This window comes from Lepidochelys olivacea, assembly GCF_965140295.1.
Source record: "Lepidochelys olivacea isolate rLepOli2 genome assembly, chromosome: 1".
NCBI classification, from domain to species: domain Eukaryota; kingdom Metazoa; phylum Chordata; order Testudines; family Cheloniidae; genus Lepidochelys; species Lepidochelys olivacea.
Window position 1 is genome coordinate 188,917,651 of NC_140411.1, and position 15,955 is coordinate 188,933,605.

General features: G+C 42.7%; 1 protein-coding gene across 2 annotated transcripts in view; it reads left to right on the plus strand.

The window, feature by feature from the left end:
- Positions 1–15,955, plus strand: part of POU2F1 (POU class 2 homeobox 1) — a gene marked incomplete at its 5' end in the record, with an annotated part of 168,353 nt that overhangs the window by 140,973 nt on the left and 11,425 nt on the right. For both annotated transcript variants that reach the window (XM_084650543.1, XM_084650544.1), the window contains 3 exons: positions 1,500–1,594; positions 4,386–4,559; positions 7,954–8,095. In XM_084650543.1, the coding sequence (XP_084506669.1) occupies positions 1,500–1,594; positions 4,386–4,559; positions 7,954–8,095 (411 nt within the window). The remainder of the gene's footprint in view (positions 1–1,499; positions 1,595–4,385; positions 4,560–7,953; positions 8,096–15,955) is intronic.

The window sequence follows — 15,955 nt, forward strand, 5'->3', positions numbered from 1 at the left end:
GTATAGTCTTTTGTCTGGCAAAAAAAAAAATTTCCCTGGAACCTAATCCTCCTCCCCCCGCTCCCTATTTACATTAATTCTTATGGGGAAATTGGATTCACTTAACATCATTTTGCTTAAAGATGCATTTTTCAGGAATATAACTACAACGTTAAGTGAGGAATTACTGTAACCTCAATTTTTGTGGTGCAACCTAAAGAATGTTCAGTACCTTATCTAACATGTGAGATATAATTACTCCTTTCTAAAGATTCAGTCTCTGTTTTATATTTGCAAGTGATTGGATATATTTCTTCTGTTTGTTATACTACTTTAGTCTGCTAAAGCCATTTCATTTTTCATTCATTCTAAAGGGATGTTCCAGCAGCTGAAATGTATTGTGCAGAGTGTAACATTTAATCACCTTCATCAGTGGCTTCATTTTATTTTTATTTGGCTCTTCAGTGCTCACTGTCTACTAACTGTTTGAGTACCAAACCAGAAAGGGAAAACCAATTGACACCTCCAAGGCATTAAGCCAATAATACTATCATTAGATGAAACACTTCCTACATATAATATAAGCGCAGCCCCAGTCAGCTCTTATTGTGTCTGCATCACAGGCAAAGTAATGCTGCAAAAATAGCCTATTCAAGCCCAAATTAATGGTGTTAAATTTGCAACACCATTTGCAAACTAAGGACACCATCAGAGGACACAACCACATCAACCATACCATCAGAGGCTCATTCACCTGCTCGTCTACCAATGTTATACACGCCATCATGTGCCAGCAGTGCCCCTCTGCCATGTACATTGGCAAAACAGGACAGTCCCTACATAAAAGAATAGACACAAATCGGACATCAGGAATGGTAACATACAAAAGTCAGTAGGCGAACACTGCAGTCTTCCTGGACATTCTATAACAGATTTTAAAGTAGCTATAATTGAACAAAAAAACCTTCAGAAACAGACTTCAAAGAGAAACAGCAGAACTAACATTCATTTGCAAATTTAAAACCATTAATTTGGGCTTGAATAGGGACTGGGAGTGGCTGGCTCATTACAAAAGCAGCTTTGCCTCTCCTGGAATTGACACCTCCTCATCTATTGTTGGGAGTGGACTACATCCACCCTGATCGAATTGGCCCTGTCAACACTGGTTCTCCACTTGTGAGGTAACTCCCTTCTCTTCATGTGTCATTATGTAATGCCTGCATATGTGATTGTCACTCCATGCATCTGAAGAAGTGGTTTTTTACCCACAAAAGCTTATGCCCAAATAAATCTGTTAGTCTTTAAGGTGCTACTGGACTCCTTGTTTTTGTGGATACAGACTAATACGCTACCCCCTGATACTTGACCCTATGCTTTAGAGGAATGCAGGGGAATTGTGGACTGAGAATTAAAGACATTGGAGATGTCAGCCTTTCATCTATCTTCTTTTTGTTTTAAGTGCTTCATTTCAGTCAGCTTCTAAAGTTTCTGAAACTGTTTGCCAAACCACCTCTTTTCAGGTCTCCTGCAAGCGCAGAATCTCTTAACGCAACTACCTCAGCAAAGCCAAGCCAACCTCCTGCAGTCTCAGCCAAGCATCACCCTCACCTCACAGGTCAGTTTTCCTCCTGCAGCTTTTCAGCAGTTCTTTGGGGCACTCAAACTAATGTGCAAGAGGGGCACATATATGTTTGTTGCAAGAATGGAAGTTGAGCTACTTAGTCGTCTCACTTTTCTAGATGGCTACAATACAACAGAAGTGCCAGCTCCAGTTATAGTTATCTGTATATTAAAGCTGCATAATAGTTTCCCTTCAAATTTTCCTGTTTTCATTCACTCATAATTTACCAAAACGTTTCCTCTTTGGACTGAAATTATCCATGCTTGGCCTTTTCCTGAAGGTGGAAGTTTTCAGTAGTTTGAACAAAAATGGTTTAGTCAATTTTGAGTACAAGTAGAGTGGTGGAACAATACCCTTTTTCCATTATATTAAACATTTTTGCAACCTTGTTTTTAATAGATTTAAAACCTAGAGGGCTATATGTTGATATTTGGCATGGAAATAGCCCTCATTGAGTAAAAGTGCCTTTAATTGTTCTAGTGAAAAATATTTTTGATTTGACAAAATTATAAGACTGAAGACTTCATGTTATATAGAGTAATTTTTTAATATACTTTACACAGCTAAAAGAGGCTATACTATTCAGGAGTGTGCAGTTAATTTAGCTGCTTAATTGGCAGATGTGTGGGGCTTAAGGCAACATGTCCATAGGAACATTTGCCTCAATTCCTCCATTTCTTTATAAGGTTCTCAGAGTTCCTAAAACTTACAGGAAAAGGGCTGAGGGCTTCCTAAAGTGTGCAGGAAAGGGTTTCCCTCCTGGAAGTTTTCCAAAGATCCTGGGCAAAGTGGTCTATTTTCTAGCCAAAGATATTGTTGCCAGTCTTTTGCAAGTCAGCAGAAGAGTAAAACTAATTTTTAGCTGTTTTTCCATGATTTATATCTTTAGGAAAAAAAAAAAAAGAAACCTTTAAAAACATTGTTTTAAGCTATTAAAGCTCTACGGTTAAGCTTTCAAAACTCTGGAAAAGTAATGTTGAAGTGCCTGCAGCTTTAACTCTGCTTGCTTGTGTTTGTGTGTTACTGTAGCCTCTAATTATATGATCACATATTATTTCTGAAAAACAGACTATCACATAATGTTTTTCTTTTAATGCAGGTAGCATTTTGTAGCACATACTATTGCGTCTGTTACAGTCTGTGAAAGTGCCATATATGAAAAGTACATAGTACCTGTACTTGTATTGCTTACTACATTTTCTATATGCAATGTAGAATAGTGGAAATTAGCTATTCTAGTTCACAGCTTGGGGAGCTTCACATGTCCCTAACAAAGATTTTCTCTAATGTGTAACATAGGGGGAAAAAAAGAACTTTAATAAAAATTTAAGTCAAATACGTTTCTGTAGTCCAATATAGTTTAAGTAAGTTTAAAATATTGGGGATGGAAAAAGTGTGCGACATGTATCTACAGTTCTTGAAAATATTGTATATTATCTGAGCAATAATATGTGATCATGTAATTAAAGACAGTGGGCTAAATCCTGCCCCCCCGAACCACCTGCTCTGCATTGCAGAATATCACTAGCGCTAACCAAGTAGAAAGCCAACTTAGTGAGCCAGTTGGAGGTTTAGCTTTGTAGGCGATATGGCTGTCGCACTGAAGTGCTAGGGAATGGCCGTTTGGAGGCTATTACCAACCAGCGCAATTTAGAGCGGTCTTGAGGCTTCTCTCTGTTGCATTGGGGGCATAAACAGCGTCAGAATTGGGCCAAGGACATAGAAATGGCGCAAAACCATCTTTGCCCAAGCCCCTCAGCTGCAGTGAACAGAATTTGGCCAAAGGAGGATTCAGCTCTGCATTTTAACAATGCATACACCCAAGGAGGTGGAGTAAAGCACTCAAAGCTCAAGAAATTCCAACGTTCAGATTGTGTGCAAAACCTTAACTGTGAAACCCAGATGTTCTCTTAATATATTTTGATTGTGTGAAACCTAGCCTAACTGTGGTTTCCATAGCGCGCACACACACACATCTCAGGCTCTTACTGAGGCCCTGTATTCCTACTTTTATATTGGGAAATGATCTTTATAGGCTAATTGTCAGGAATAGCAAACTTTTCAGTAGTTTCCTAGGAAACTGTGTGGTTATGCTGGGAAAATCAGAACCTAAAAGAAATTCCTTTTCTGTGAGTTTTTATTTTTTTAAGAGGAATTATTGCCATATAATGTCTCCATTATAAATACTCTTCTTGTTAGCAGTCTCAGCAGAGGTGCCAAAGAGAGCAAACTGCTCTCTCCCCGCCCCAGAAGTGGTGCCTCTGGGACAAGGTTGTGTCACATTCACAAGGGGAAATGTTAGGGATATTTGTGCTGCTGCCTCTGCTAAGCTTGTTCTGAGGAAAAATAGAGGATTTGAGTCTGTAGAGCTGTCAACTTGATGCTGCACCCACAGTAAATTGAATTGTAAAATAATTAAAGGGGATGAATGCCAAACTCTCCAAAAGTATTGAAAAATATTAAGAGTAATGTTGAACTGTTCTTGGAGTAGGCAGAAGGCATTAGTAAACTGGTACAGTATATCTTTTGTTTTTCCTTGGCTGTTTTTGACAGAGTCCTTCTTGAAAGACTGTATACTAATACAGTACAGTGGATGGTGATGATCTTTATTTGAGCAATGTTAATAAATTTGAGAGCACTTTGGGATTTATTAGAAATGGTAGATATATTAGTATCCAACCTGTCTCCTGTGGGAATCTGGACTCCTGAGTGAGATTTATTTCCACTATTTTGTGTTTTTAAAAAAAAACTTTTTTTTTCTCTTCCTGTCTCCTACCCTCAACAGCCAGCAACCCCAACACGCACAATAGCAGCAACCCCCATTCAGCCACTTCCACAGAGCCAATCAACACCAAAGCGAATTGAGACTCCCAGCTTGGAGGAGCCCAGTGACCTTGAGGAGCTTGAGCAGTTTGCCAAGACTTTCAAACAAAGACGGATCAAACTTGGATTCACTCAGGTAAAATTGAGTAACCCTATACCTCCCAGTATAGGGTTAAATCAGTTTTCAGGTTTGGAGGTTGGGGACAATAGCACCCCTTCTTAGCAGTGCCTTCTTAAATAGAATTAAGCTCTCGTCTTTCCCTTCTGTATCAGAAAAGAACGGAAAAGGCCATACACATCTTACTCACTCCCTTGTTGGTTTTAAAAGGTAGCCATTTTCCCAGCAGGTGCATGAATTTACCAGCTCAGGCTGTCATTGAATGTGGTCTGTTCAGCCTAGAAGATTTAAAAAGAATAGGTCAAAACTCGGAAATGCAACCTCTCAAGTTTTCTGCCCTCGGAAATGCAACCTCTCAAGTCATATAGCACACTTAACCGTTCTAAGTATTTAAAGATGGTGTCAAAACTGTGATGAAGCTGCTTTATATGTTGAAGGGTTTTATCATTTGAACACATTTTCCTATTAAATATTAGTGATTCTGTATTTGAGGTTTAAGGCTTGCAAGGGTCCGCAAATAAGAACTCAAATGGCAGAGGAGAAATCTTAAAAAAATGATCCGGAAACAAGTTGTGAAAAGACAAGTTGAATAAGAAAATAGTAAACTTGAAGAAAGCGTATGAGGTTTGATCACCACTTTGGAATAGTGTCCACATTGAATACGCTGAAGACAAGCTTATCAATCTTTCTTTCTTTCACCAGGTTCATATGTAAATAATTGATGATAAGAAAGGAACTGTTTTAGAGTTAGAGCAAGGAAGTAGGTGCCTGGACTCCTGAGTTCTAAAAAACCCAAACAAAAAAAACCAAAAACAAAACCCACTTTTGCCATTAAGTATTTAGCAATGTTTAAGTGAATATAGAGGAGCAACATTAAGGGAAAGCAACTCCCACCCTACAGGGCTCACCAGAGCAAAGGTTCACTAGTCTGCTTACCTAAAGCCTGATGGTGAAATCCGTTTAGGTGTGTGGAGTCAGAGCACAAGAACCCATCAGGATGAGGCTGAAGAAAGTAATTTTGAATACTGTATATTGAATATTGTTGGATGAAAGGTGCTATTAGTAGTGCAAAGTATGATTATATGTTCTGTCATCCTGTTGCTGAGTGAAGCTGTGCTTGGATCCAGGAGTTCCCTCTTGAAAAAAATCAAAATTAAGTGTTTTTTTTCCCCCCTTAAAAATTAAAATCCTCTGTCCCTATCAAGAAGTCTGGTAGCATGCTGTTAAACATTAGCATGTTTTGCTAGAAGGAGTGAACAAAAATCAGAAGTCTGAACTCAAAGCAGCCAATCCAATTTTTTGTGAATTCAGAATAAGTGAACGTGCCGTAGCTGAATGCATGTGTCCATGGTCAGATTTATTTTTCCGATAGCGTTCTAAATGCCTGAAAAATCAGGGTTCACAAGTTCACAAGTTCCTGCCAGAATCTTAATTACCGCACAAGAACAGGTTGTTCTTAGTAAGATGAGTGTTTTGTTGGCACAAGCATGCTTCAGTCTCTCTGTCATGAGACTCAAATATTATGGTGATAAGCATGGTATAAGAACCTGTATTGAATAGAATAGTGTTGCTTAACTGAGGATTTCTAGTTTGTGCTCATCACAGTTGTGACAATTAGCCTGCTCTGTCATTGTGAAATGATTATGCAGCAGAAATCAGGATTTTTAAGTTAAGGGTTAACTCTCTTTACTGACGCTGTCCTGAATTTGTACCGTGGAGGAAAAAGCAGACACAATAACTCAAGGATTCTATTACCAGCCCTTGCTTTTGAGCTTAGTATCACAATCCCAGTATAATACAAAGGCAGCTTTTTGTATTAAATTTCCCTTTATTTAAAAAGAACAACCAAAAAACTGTTCTAAATGGCATAGTATTTACTTGATTGATCCATTCTTATTCTTTGAGTAAATATGTACATAATTTAGGCAGTTTTTAATAACTATTACCTAATTACATAATTGTGTAGTAATTAAGGATCTTATTACTAAGGTTTCCTATAGTCACATAATTAGATTGCATGCCAAAGGATAACAGAAAAATTCATTGCCAATGACGTAGGTTATTTTCAAATTCATCGGATTTACTTTTGTTCTTTTCAAATATAATTACAAGGGTCTAGTTTGCATTGTACACTAATTGCCTATTACATTCCATTTTGGGGGTAATATAATAAGCTGGTTTTTACTTGCGATAGTTCTTTATCATTTTAAAGTAAGTGTCCAAAACAGATTAATTGGGGGTTTTGTATAATTTTAATTTCTTTTAAAATAGCTGCATGTTTGACCCATTTAAATCCAAGCAAAGTATTCCGTCTGAGATAGCTGATAATCCTGGAAATACTGTACAGACATTACCTACATCCACACTGACTAGTTTGAGATGTGTTCCTACTATGGGAACTTGTGATTTGACATGTTACAATATCTTGTGATGTAATACAAACAAATGGGAATATTATCTCTTGTCACCTCTCTTCTGGCACGAATGACACTATTGTAATGAAGTATAACTGCTCATATTGTGCTCCATATTTGTTTTCATTGGTCTGTAATTGGATTGTCTTTCCATGAAGTGTATCGAACTAGTTTATTGCAAAGTGTCTTTATCCTCTACTTCAGTGGTGTGTGACTGACTCTTCGCTAATTCCCATACAGTCATGCCTTCACCTACTACTGAAATGATACCATCTTTGGGGGGGAAATGTTCACAAAGAAATGAATAACTACTACTTCAAGGAGTATCTCTGTGGGTGCTCCACTTCAGGATGTATGTGCTTACACGTGCACTCATGACTGGAGATTGTCTGTGCCCTAGATATCCCTCTGCTCCAGTGTGAGGATATTCGGGGGAGCAGAGTCACTACCACTGCTGGTGCTTCTCAACTGCCTGCAACTTGCGAGAGTGTTATAGAGTCTGTTAGCTTGCCAAGCTGCTTGCTATTTCTCTTGCTTATTTTTTCTTACTCTGTTAGTAATTTATTTTATTTATTTTTCTGTTATTTAGCACAGATTGTATTTGGGGGGGAGTCAGCCTTCCATTCTCATTTGTTTTTCTCAGGCCTCAGTTCATGGTCTTGAGTAACAGGTTATGCCCACGATCCTGGGCTTCAAGCCCTGCCACACTGTTAATGTGGAGACCAAGCCAAAGACTCCCGAGATATTCTGGAAAGAGTTCAGATTAAAGAGTGAGAGACTTGGAAAGACTAAATCTTTTTTATCATCATCTGGATTAGCATGAACCTATTAGCACTGAGCAAATTTCTGTGTACCTGAAGCCTTATGTAGAAGTGGTGTCACCAAAAGGGCCCACTGATGTGTTTGTTTCAGTTAGTGCTTTGTGTCCTCTGTGTGATAGAAGAGACTTCTATAGCTAAGAGTCATATGTTAATGAATCTCTCTCTCTCTCTGTGTAGGGTGATGTTGGGCTCGCTATGGGCAAACTCTATGGAAATGACTTCAGCCAAACTACCATCTCTCGCTTTGAAGCCTTGAACCTCAGCTTTAAAAACATGTGCAAGTTAAAGCCACTTCTGGAAAAGTGGCTCAATGATGCAGGTGAATGAGTCTGTGAACTTCTTCACAATCCCACCACAAATCCAGTGGGATTCTGAAAAATTGCTTTACTCTTCTGCTTGGTTTGGGCCTTAAGTCACTTGTTACAAAATCCATCAAGCTTCCCTATCTCTTCTTGGGACAGGTAATTCACAAGGATAAAAGTAATAATAGCATTGGTCCAAGGGTCGACAGGCCTTTGAAGCAATTCCCATGTAGCTTTTGGATATGTGCTACACAGTCAGTGGAATCATTGGCTGGCGTGAGGGAAAAGTGTACACCACACGCTGTGTGTGTGTGCGCATGCGCATATAACTTCTAACTGTCCTCTAGATTCCTTTCCCAGTTGGGTAGTTACAAGAGGGTTTCACGCTTCGTAGCTAGTGCAGGCCAAGCTCACTGCATACACCAGCAGCTCTCAAGATTCATCCAGTCCCTCCACAAGCTCCCTGTGTGCCACCCTCCTTTCCATGCCATGGACTCTGTACCCCCTCCATTTCTCCCTCTCTCCATGGTAGGGGGTCTGTGTGCGCCCCCTCTTCCTCCCCTCCACACCCCCCCCCCAATAGGTTCCTATCCACAACATAACATTATTTATCCTTTTCTTTCTCTGTGGGAGATAAGTCATTCGGGATGTTGACGTTTTAAACTCAGACAACGAGCAAAGCTGAGATGGGCCCATTGTTATGCTTGAGGTTGTTAATGGCTGCCATCGACTAGTTCTTTAATCTGTAGACCATAACAGACCTGGTTGAAGCTGAGAGGTCTTCAAACCATTTGTCCCCCATTTCCTCCTAGTTTTCCAATTTTCACCAAAATCAATGGAGTTCTACTCCCTCATGCCTAGAACATTACTTGAAATTTTGGAATTGATTGAATGCAGTGTTCAAAATCTATTGCATTACAGACAAGCAAAAATGCCATCCAGTTTAATGTAAGGCCTCACTTCATTTGGCCAACAAAGAAATGTCAGCAAAAAGTTTCTGGCTGGTTCTGTAGCATCCAACACCAAGGTTTCTCAGAGGGTATTTCAAGCCCCTAGGACAGTGGTTCCCAAACGGTGGGTTGTGACCCCCAAATGGGGTCACACCATTAGCAGATGGGGTTGCAGCAATCCTGAGTGTGCAGATGATGCCATTTCGTTCCACAGAGCGTGGCCTTGCACATACAGCGCATGCAAGGTCAGGGTGCACAGAGGACACTATTTCGCTCTACAAAACAGCATCCTCTGTATAATGTGACCTCACATGCACCATACATATAAGGTCACGCTGTGTGGAGGATGCCAATTTGCTCTACTAAATGGCGTCCTCCATGCAGCGTGACCTTGCACACACCAGAGGTGTGAGGTCACGCTATGCAGAGGATGCCATTTTGTAGAGCAAAATGGTGTCCTCCATGTTGTCTGGGGTCCCAGCAGGAAATACTTCATTAAAATGGGGTCATGCCGGCAAAAAGTTTGGGAACCCCTGCATTAGAATTTTGTCCAGTTACAATTAGTCAGTTGAAAGACTCCCGTTGACTTCAGTAGTTTAATTGGAACCTAAGTAGAAGTACATAGAAGGGTGTAGCATCTCAGCCAGGGCCCTGTGTCTTCCATGATTGTGGAACTTGCTACAAAATTGTACTCCAGGATTTCAGCTTTCATTTTTAAAAAAAGTAAGTTTCTGGCCCTCCTGGTTGCAAAGATAATCTTGGAAACATGAGCTGAATGTAATTGATGCCCATCTGAGTCTGCAAGGAACCTAGAACAGTAGTTCTGAGTGGTGTGAACTGCCCTTTTAATCTCACTCAAGGCTTGTGGACTCCATGATTTTGCAGCTGAATTCGTTATTTATTATTCCAGCATTTTGCTTCCTATCTGACCTGACCTGCTTTTAGCTGTCTCTTGTCCTGCACCCTTTCCAAAAAGGGGAAATTAACTGGTTTACAGTGCATGCTTCCTTCACTGTTCTATAGAATCAGGTGGAGGATAAGGAGGTCAGGGAGCCAGAGCTCAAGTCCAGCTTTCAGTGAGGAAAGGACAGAGCCAGAAGTGTGTGATGGCCATCTGGGCTGTCTAGAGCAGCGGTTCTCAACCAGGGGTCCTTGGCCCCCTGGGCGTCCACGAGCCCTTTCAGGAGGGCCACAGAAGCCTGTGGCTAAAACCCTCCAAGCCCCAGCACTTAACTTGAGCGGAGTTGGTTCGAGCCCTGCCAGCCGTTGCCCCCTTCCCAATAGAAGTAAAACTATGCCTATGCCCAAGGGTCCCTCCCTTCGGCCTGGAGCCCCACGCTGTCCCCGCCCTCCAGGCTCTGGCATTTTTCATAGTATGTTGAGGGGAACCTCAGCAAGAAAAAGTTTTGAGAACCCCTGGTCTAGACAATATAGCATCAGACAACACCTTGTAGCTGAGATGAGCCACTGAAGCTGATTACTAGTTCCCTCCTTCCCAGACACACGTGGAGCAGGGGAAGGAGATTCTGTGCTAGGCTGCTCAGACAACTGCTGAAGCTCATAGAGCTGGGCTGTCTGGGGAATAGTGAAAAAAATCCATAATTAACAAGGATTATTGCTGAAAATAATCATTGATGAATTGTATATCAATGAATATTTTAGCTGTGCCATAGTAACATGTTTGAAGCATGAGGGATGGGAATGAAGGGTATTTCATGGAGATGCAATGAATTAACATTGCTGTGGAATGTAGGGTTTTTCTTTAAGTAATGTACCTACAGGTGTTCCGCTCTAGGTACGATAGTACCCCCTGTGCTGTCAATCGGAGATTTTTCATAGCAATGTCTATTCGGCCCACGTGTGCATTAGTCTCGTGCCCCGTCCTGTTGTTATATAGCATTGCACAGGCAAACCACCCTCAGTTCCTTCTCAATCACCTTGGCCTGAGACTGACCTCTAGTACTTGTCCCTTCAGATCTCCTCAACCTTACTGTTAGTTAGTGGTTGTGTTAATATTAATGTTACTTCGTCAAAGTCAATAATTTCCTTTATTCTAGCTTCTTTCCTTTCTTAAAAAAAAATCTCTTTTCTATACTCTATTTAGATAAGTTTTAGATGATTAGACATTTTCTGTCTGCATGGTGATGCCTGGTTCTCCGGGCTTTAAATGCTGTTCATCATGCCAGGAGGCGATCCTAGTTGGCGTCAGACATTCATGATGTATCCGGTGCCTTGGTGAGTTGCACGTCACTCAAAAGTGTAACTTTTGCCCGGCGTTGAAATCAAGAGCTAGGAAAAACAGAGAATTTAAGCTTCTCCTCCATATGCTGGAGAGCTCTCTACGTCCAGCCTCTGATCTAGGTCAAGGAACCCCCAGTGTACACCAGTCCCCAGGTAAGTCTGCTATCTTGGAGCACCACACTTCCAGGATGTCCAAGAGGAAGATACAGGACTTCTCTCACAAGCTCTCGAAGGAACGTGCCCCAGGTTCACCAGGTGGAGATTCTACCTCTAAAAAGCCAAGGTTGTTGTTACCTTGGCACCACCAGCTTTCCAGTTAGGTACTGACGAGGCTCCTGGTTCCACTGGTACCCAGAGCACAGCTAGCCAGCGTGGCAGCAGGGCTTCAACTTCAGAAACACCCTCGGTACCAGCATCAGACAAAGGCAGAAAGAAGAGCTCTTCCTATGCTCCCTCAGTACTGAAGAAGCCCACGTGGTCTCCAACTGCACCTCCTTCAGAGTGCATGAAACACTTGGCACCATCAAAGTCTACAGCGCCAGCAACACCGCCAGCCACAACTACTGTACTACACTTGTCAGCCTTGGAATTGATGCCCCTCGCAGTACCTCAGGAGTTCCATGTTCCTTGGGACTTGCTTATATCGGAGACTGCTCAGGTCTGACGTGCTCTCGATATCGAGGACATCCAGATCACCTGAGGTGTTCCTGGTACCAATTATTTCACCTCAGATTTCTCTAGGTGCTCCATCATTCCTGAGTGAACCAGAGGAAAAGGCTTCTGTTGACGACCTCACCTCAGTATGACAGGTGTCGGTCCAGGGCTCTCTTCCTCACTCCTTCAGAGGTCCCTTTCCAGAGGCTTTGACTGAAGCTGCGACTGTCCACGGCCCATGATTACCACCAGTGCCTTACTGATACGAGCACCCTTGGGTGCCTCCACCAATGTGTTATGCTTCTCCTCCTTGGCCAGTTTGGGACTTTGGGCTGTTTATAGTCAACAGTTCTCTAGGACATCCAGTATTACCCACCATGGGCAAGAACAGTTGGCATTACCTGCTCCCCCTAGAAGACCTGACCCTCAGGGGGAATCTTTTGAGGAACAGGAGGCTAGAGCTGATGAAGAGGTTTCACCTACAGGCAATATCTCTTGATCTGCGGATGAAGCAGTTATGTCTCCCCTCTCATTCCTGGTGGATGATTTTAAACACTTCCAGGATCTGATCAAGAGACTTGCAGATTCTTTAGATTCCACTCGGGGAGGTTATGGAGCCTCATCATAAGCTGCTCGATATCCTCCATTCACCATCAGTGGCCTGTATAGCATTAACTGTTAATGAGGCTTTTACATCCAGCAAAGGTTGTTTGGCACATACCAGTATAGTGTCCATTCCGCCTACATGTAAAAGAACAGACAAGAAATGTTATGTCCCAGCAAAGCGCTTGGAGTTTTCATTTTCCCACCCCTGACCTAACTCCCTGGTAGATGTGGTGAATGAAAGCTTTAGGCAGCACTACACTAAATCAACACCTCCCAATAAAGACCGCAAGCATCGGGGCCTATTTGGGAGAAAGTCTTACTCCTCAGCCTCACTTCAATTCAGAATTGCCAATTTTGAGGCCTTAATGGCAAAATATCATATCAACTACACATACAACAAACTACATAACCATATCAACTACACCAAACTCATGACCTTTGTCGACCACCTATCTGCAAAACACGGGGAGCAGTTTCAAGCAATTATGGCGGAAGGCCAGCTATTGGCCAGAACAATGTTGCAAGCCTCCCTCGATGCTGCTGACACCACCGCTTGTTCGATGGCCAAAGCATTGGTAATGAGAAGAGTCTCCTGGCTCCAGCTCTCTCATTTCCCTAAGGAGGTTCAGATCCCAGTCAAGGACCTTCATTTCAATGGTTCTAAATTGTTCGCAGATCGATGGATGAGTCTCTGCGAACATTGAAGGATTCCAGAGTGACTTTGCATTCTCTTGACTTTTACGCCCCTTCATATAAGACCAAACTCAGCAAGTCCCAGACATCCCAGAGATCCCCCACACACACACCAAATTCTTCCTCCCTCAGAAGGCGTATGAACCACACCAAAGAAGGCAAAGGTTCCAGAGAAGGAAACTATCTGCTTCTCAGCCTTCTGCCTTGGACTCGTCCATCTCCAAGCAGCAATTTTGACATGTTGGTCAGGGGTCTAAATTACCATCCTCATCCTCCCCCATTGCAGCTGACCCCTCCCTTCGGTGACCGCCTTCACCACTTCATGCAGTCTTGAGAGTTGATCACTACGGACTGGTGGGTCTTGGAGATTTGTCTCCACAGATTACGCAATCCACTTCACTTCCACCAACTACCCCCTCTTCCCCCCATTACTCATCCCTCTTCAGGGACCCTGCTCATGAGAGCATACTGTGCCAAGAAATAGGCACTCTCTTATGTTGGGGAGCTCTAGAACCAGTCCCCATGCAGCACAGATGTTTTGTTCAAGGTACTTCCTGGTACCAAAAACCTGGAGGCTGGAGACCCATCCTAGACCTGAGACTGCTCCACACCTATGTAAAGGTGTAGAAATTCAAAATGGTGATGCCAAAGGTAGAGGATAGTTCCCTCACCAGAGGAAGGAGATTGAGTTTCAGTCCTCGACACTCAAGATGCGTATTTCCATATCGCTATCCACCCATCTCACAAATGATTCCTCCATTTTATTGTTGGCCAGAATCACTTCCAATATTGAGTGCTCCCCTTAGGTCTGTCATCTGCCCCATGGTCTTTTCGAAGGTCATGTTGGTGGTAGCAGCCCAACTCCACAAGAAAGATATTTTACTATTCCCTTACCTGGATAATTGGTTACTAAAAGGCTGCTCCATGGAGATGACATCTTGGGTAACTTCCAAGGCCATACACCTCTTCCTCCAATTGGGTCTACAACTGAATATACATAAATCCACATTGACCCCAGTGCAGAGCCTAGAGTTCACAGGGTCACATCTCGATTCAGTGACAGCAAGAGCCTACCTTCCTCAGCACAGGTTCATGGCCCTCTCCAACATAGTGAACATGATTCAACTCAGTCCACAAACCATAGTCAGGAACTGCATTCTATTACTGGGCCACATTGCGGTCATGACCTTCGTGACAGAGCACGCCTGACTGAGAATATGCTGCCTCCATGGATGGCTCAGAACCATTTATTCGCCCACCAAACACAGTCTACATATGCTCCTTTGTGTACCTGCCTTCGTGAAACAATACCTTGATTGGTGGAAGAACCATCACAACGTTCTGTCCTGTTCACATATCCTTCCCCGACGGTCGTTATAGTGACAGACACCTCTCTGCTAGGGTGGGGAGTGCATCTAGACAGTTACGTGATCCAAGGCAAGTGGACGCCGCAGGAGACAATGCTACCTATCAATCTCCTGGAACTCAAGGCAATCAGATATGCTTATCTCCGATTCCTACTACTAATAAAAGGAAAGCACATAAAAATCATGATGGACAATATATCATACATGTTTTACATCAGCTGCCCAGGAGGCGCCAGATCTCCCTCCTTTTATACTGAGGCACTCAAACTTTGGAACTGGTGCATACAAACCCAGATTACTGTCACAGCAGCCTGTCTCCCAGGTATCCAGATTGTGACTGCTGATGCACTCAGCAGACAGTTCTTCCAAGACCATGAGTGGGAAATAGATCCCACATATTCCACCAATGGGGCACCTTTTTGCCACAGAGGCAAACAAAAAATGCACCCACTTCTGCTCAAAGGCAGACTGGGTCACCAATCCTTAGGGGATATTTTTCAACTTCAGTGACCGTCAAACCTACCATGTGCATTTCCTCCAACTCCCCTAATAGCCAAGACGATGCTCAAGATAGAGCGAGACAGGGCCAGAGTCATTCTAATAGCCCCTCCCATGGCCAGACAAACGTTGTTTTCTTACTTCCTACAGCTACCTTCCTTGCCCTCCAATTATTCTTCACAACACTCCCCACTTCCTCTCCCACGAGCACGGGAGGATTCTTCACTCCAATCTCAAGACATTTCATCTCAAAGCGTGGTTAATTTGATGGCTCACAGGGATAGAGACAACCTGTTCAGACAATGTAAAAAGAGTGCTACTACACAGCGGGAAACAACCTGCTTGCTACACATATTGTCAGAAATGATCTCTTTTTGCCTGTTGGTGTGGCTGTAGACAGCTTTCACCAATGACTGCATCACTTTCAGATATACTAGACTACACCTAAGCCCGAACCATTTTCGGTTTATCATTGAGCTCAATAGGAGTCCACCTGGCTGCCATCATGACCCTTCACCCCTCTATAGAGGGTATTCCATCCTTATCCACCTGACCATAACAAGGTTCCTCAAAGGGCTGGGAAACCTCTCCCCACCAGTCCAATGTCCATCTCCAATATGAGACCTCAACCTGGTGCTTAAATGCCTCACAAGATCACTCTTTGAACCTCCTGGCTTCTTGCTTGCTACTCCATTTGTCTATGAAGACAGCATTCCTGATAGCCATCATGTCAGTGCAATGGGTTGGTGAACTAGGGACCCTGATGGCATATGGCCCCTTCATAGTATTTTTTAAGGATAAGGTCACCTCTCTCCAAATGCTTACCTAAGATCTCTTCTGCATTTTACATCAGTCAGACCATTCACTT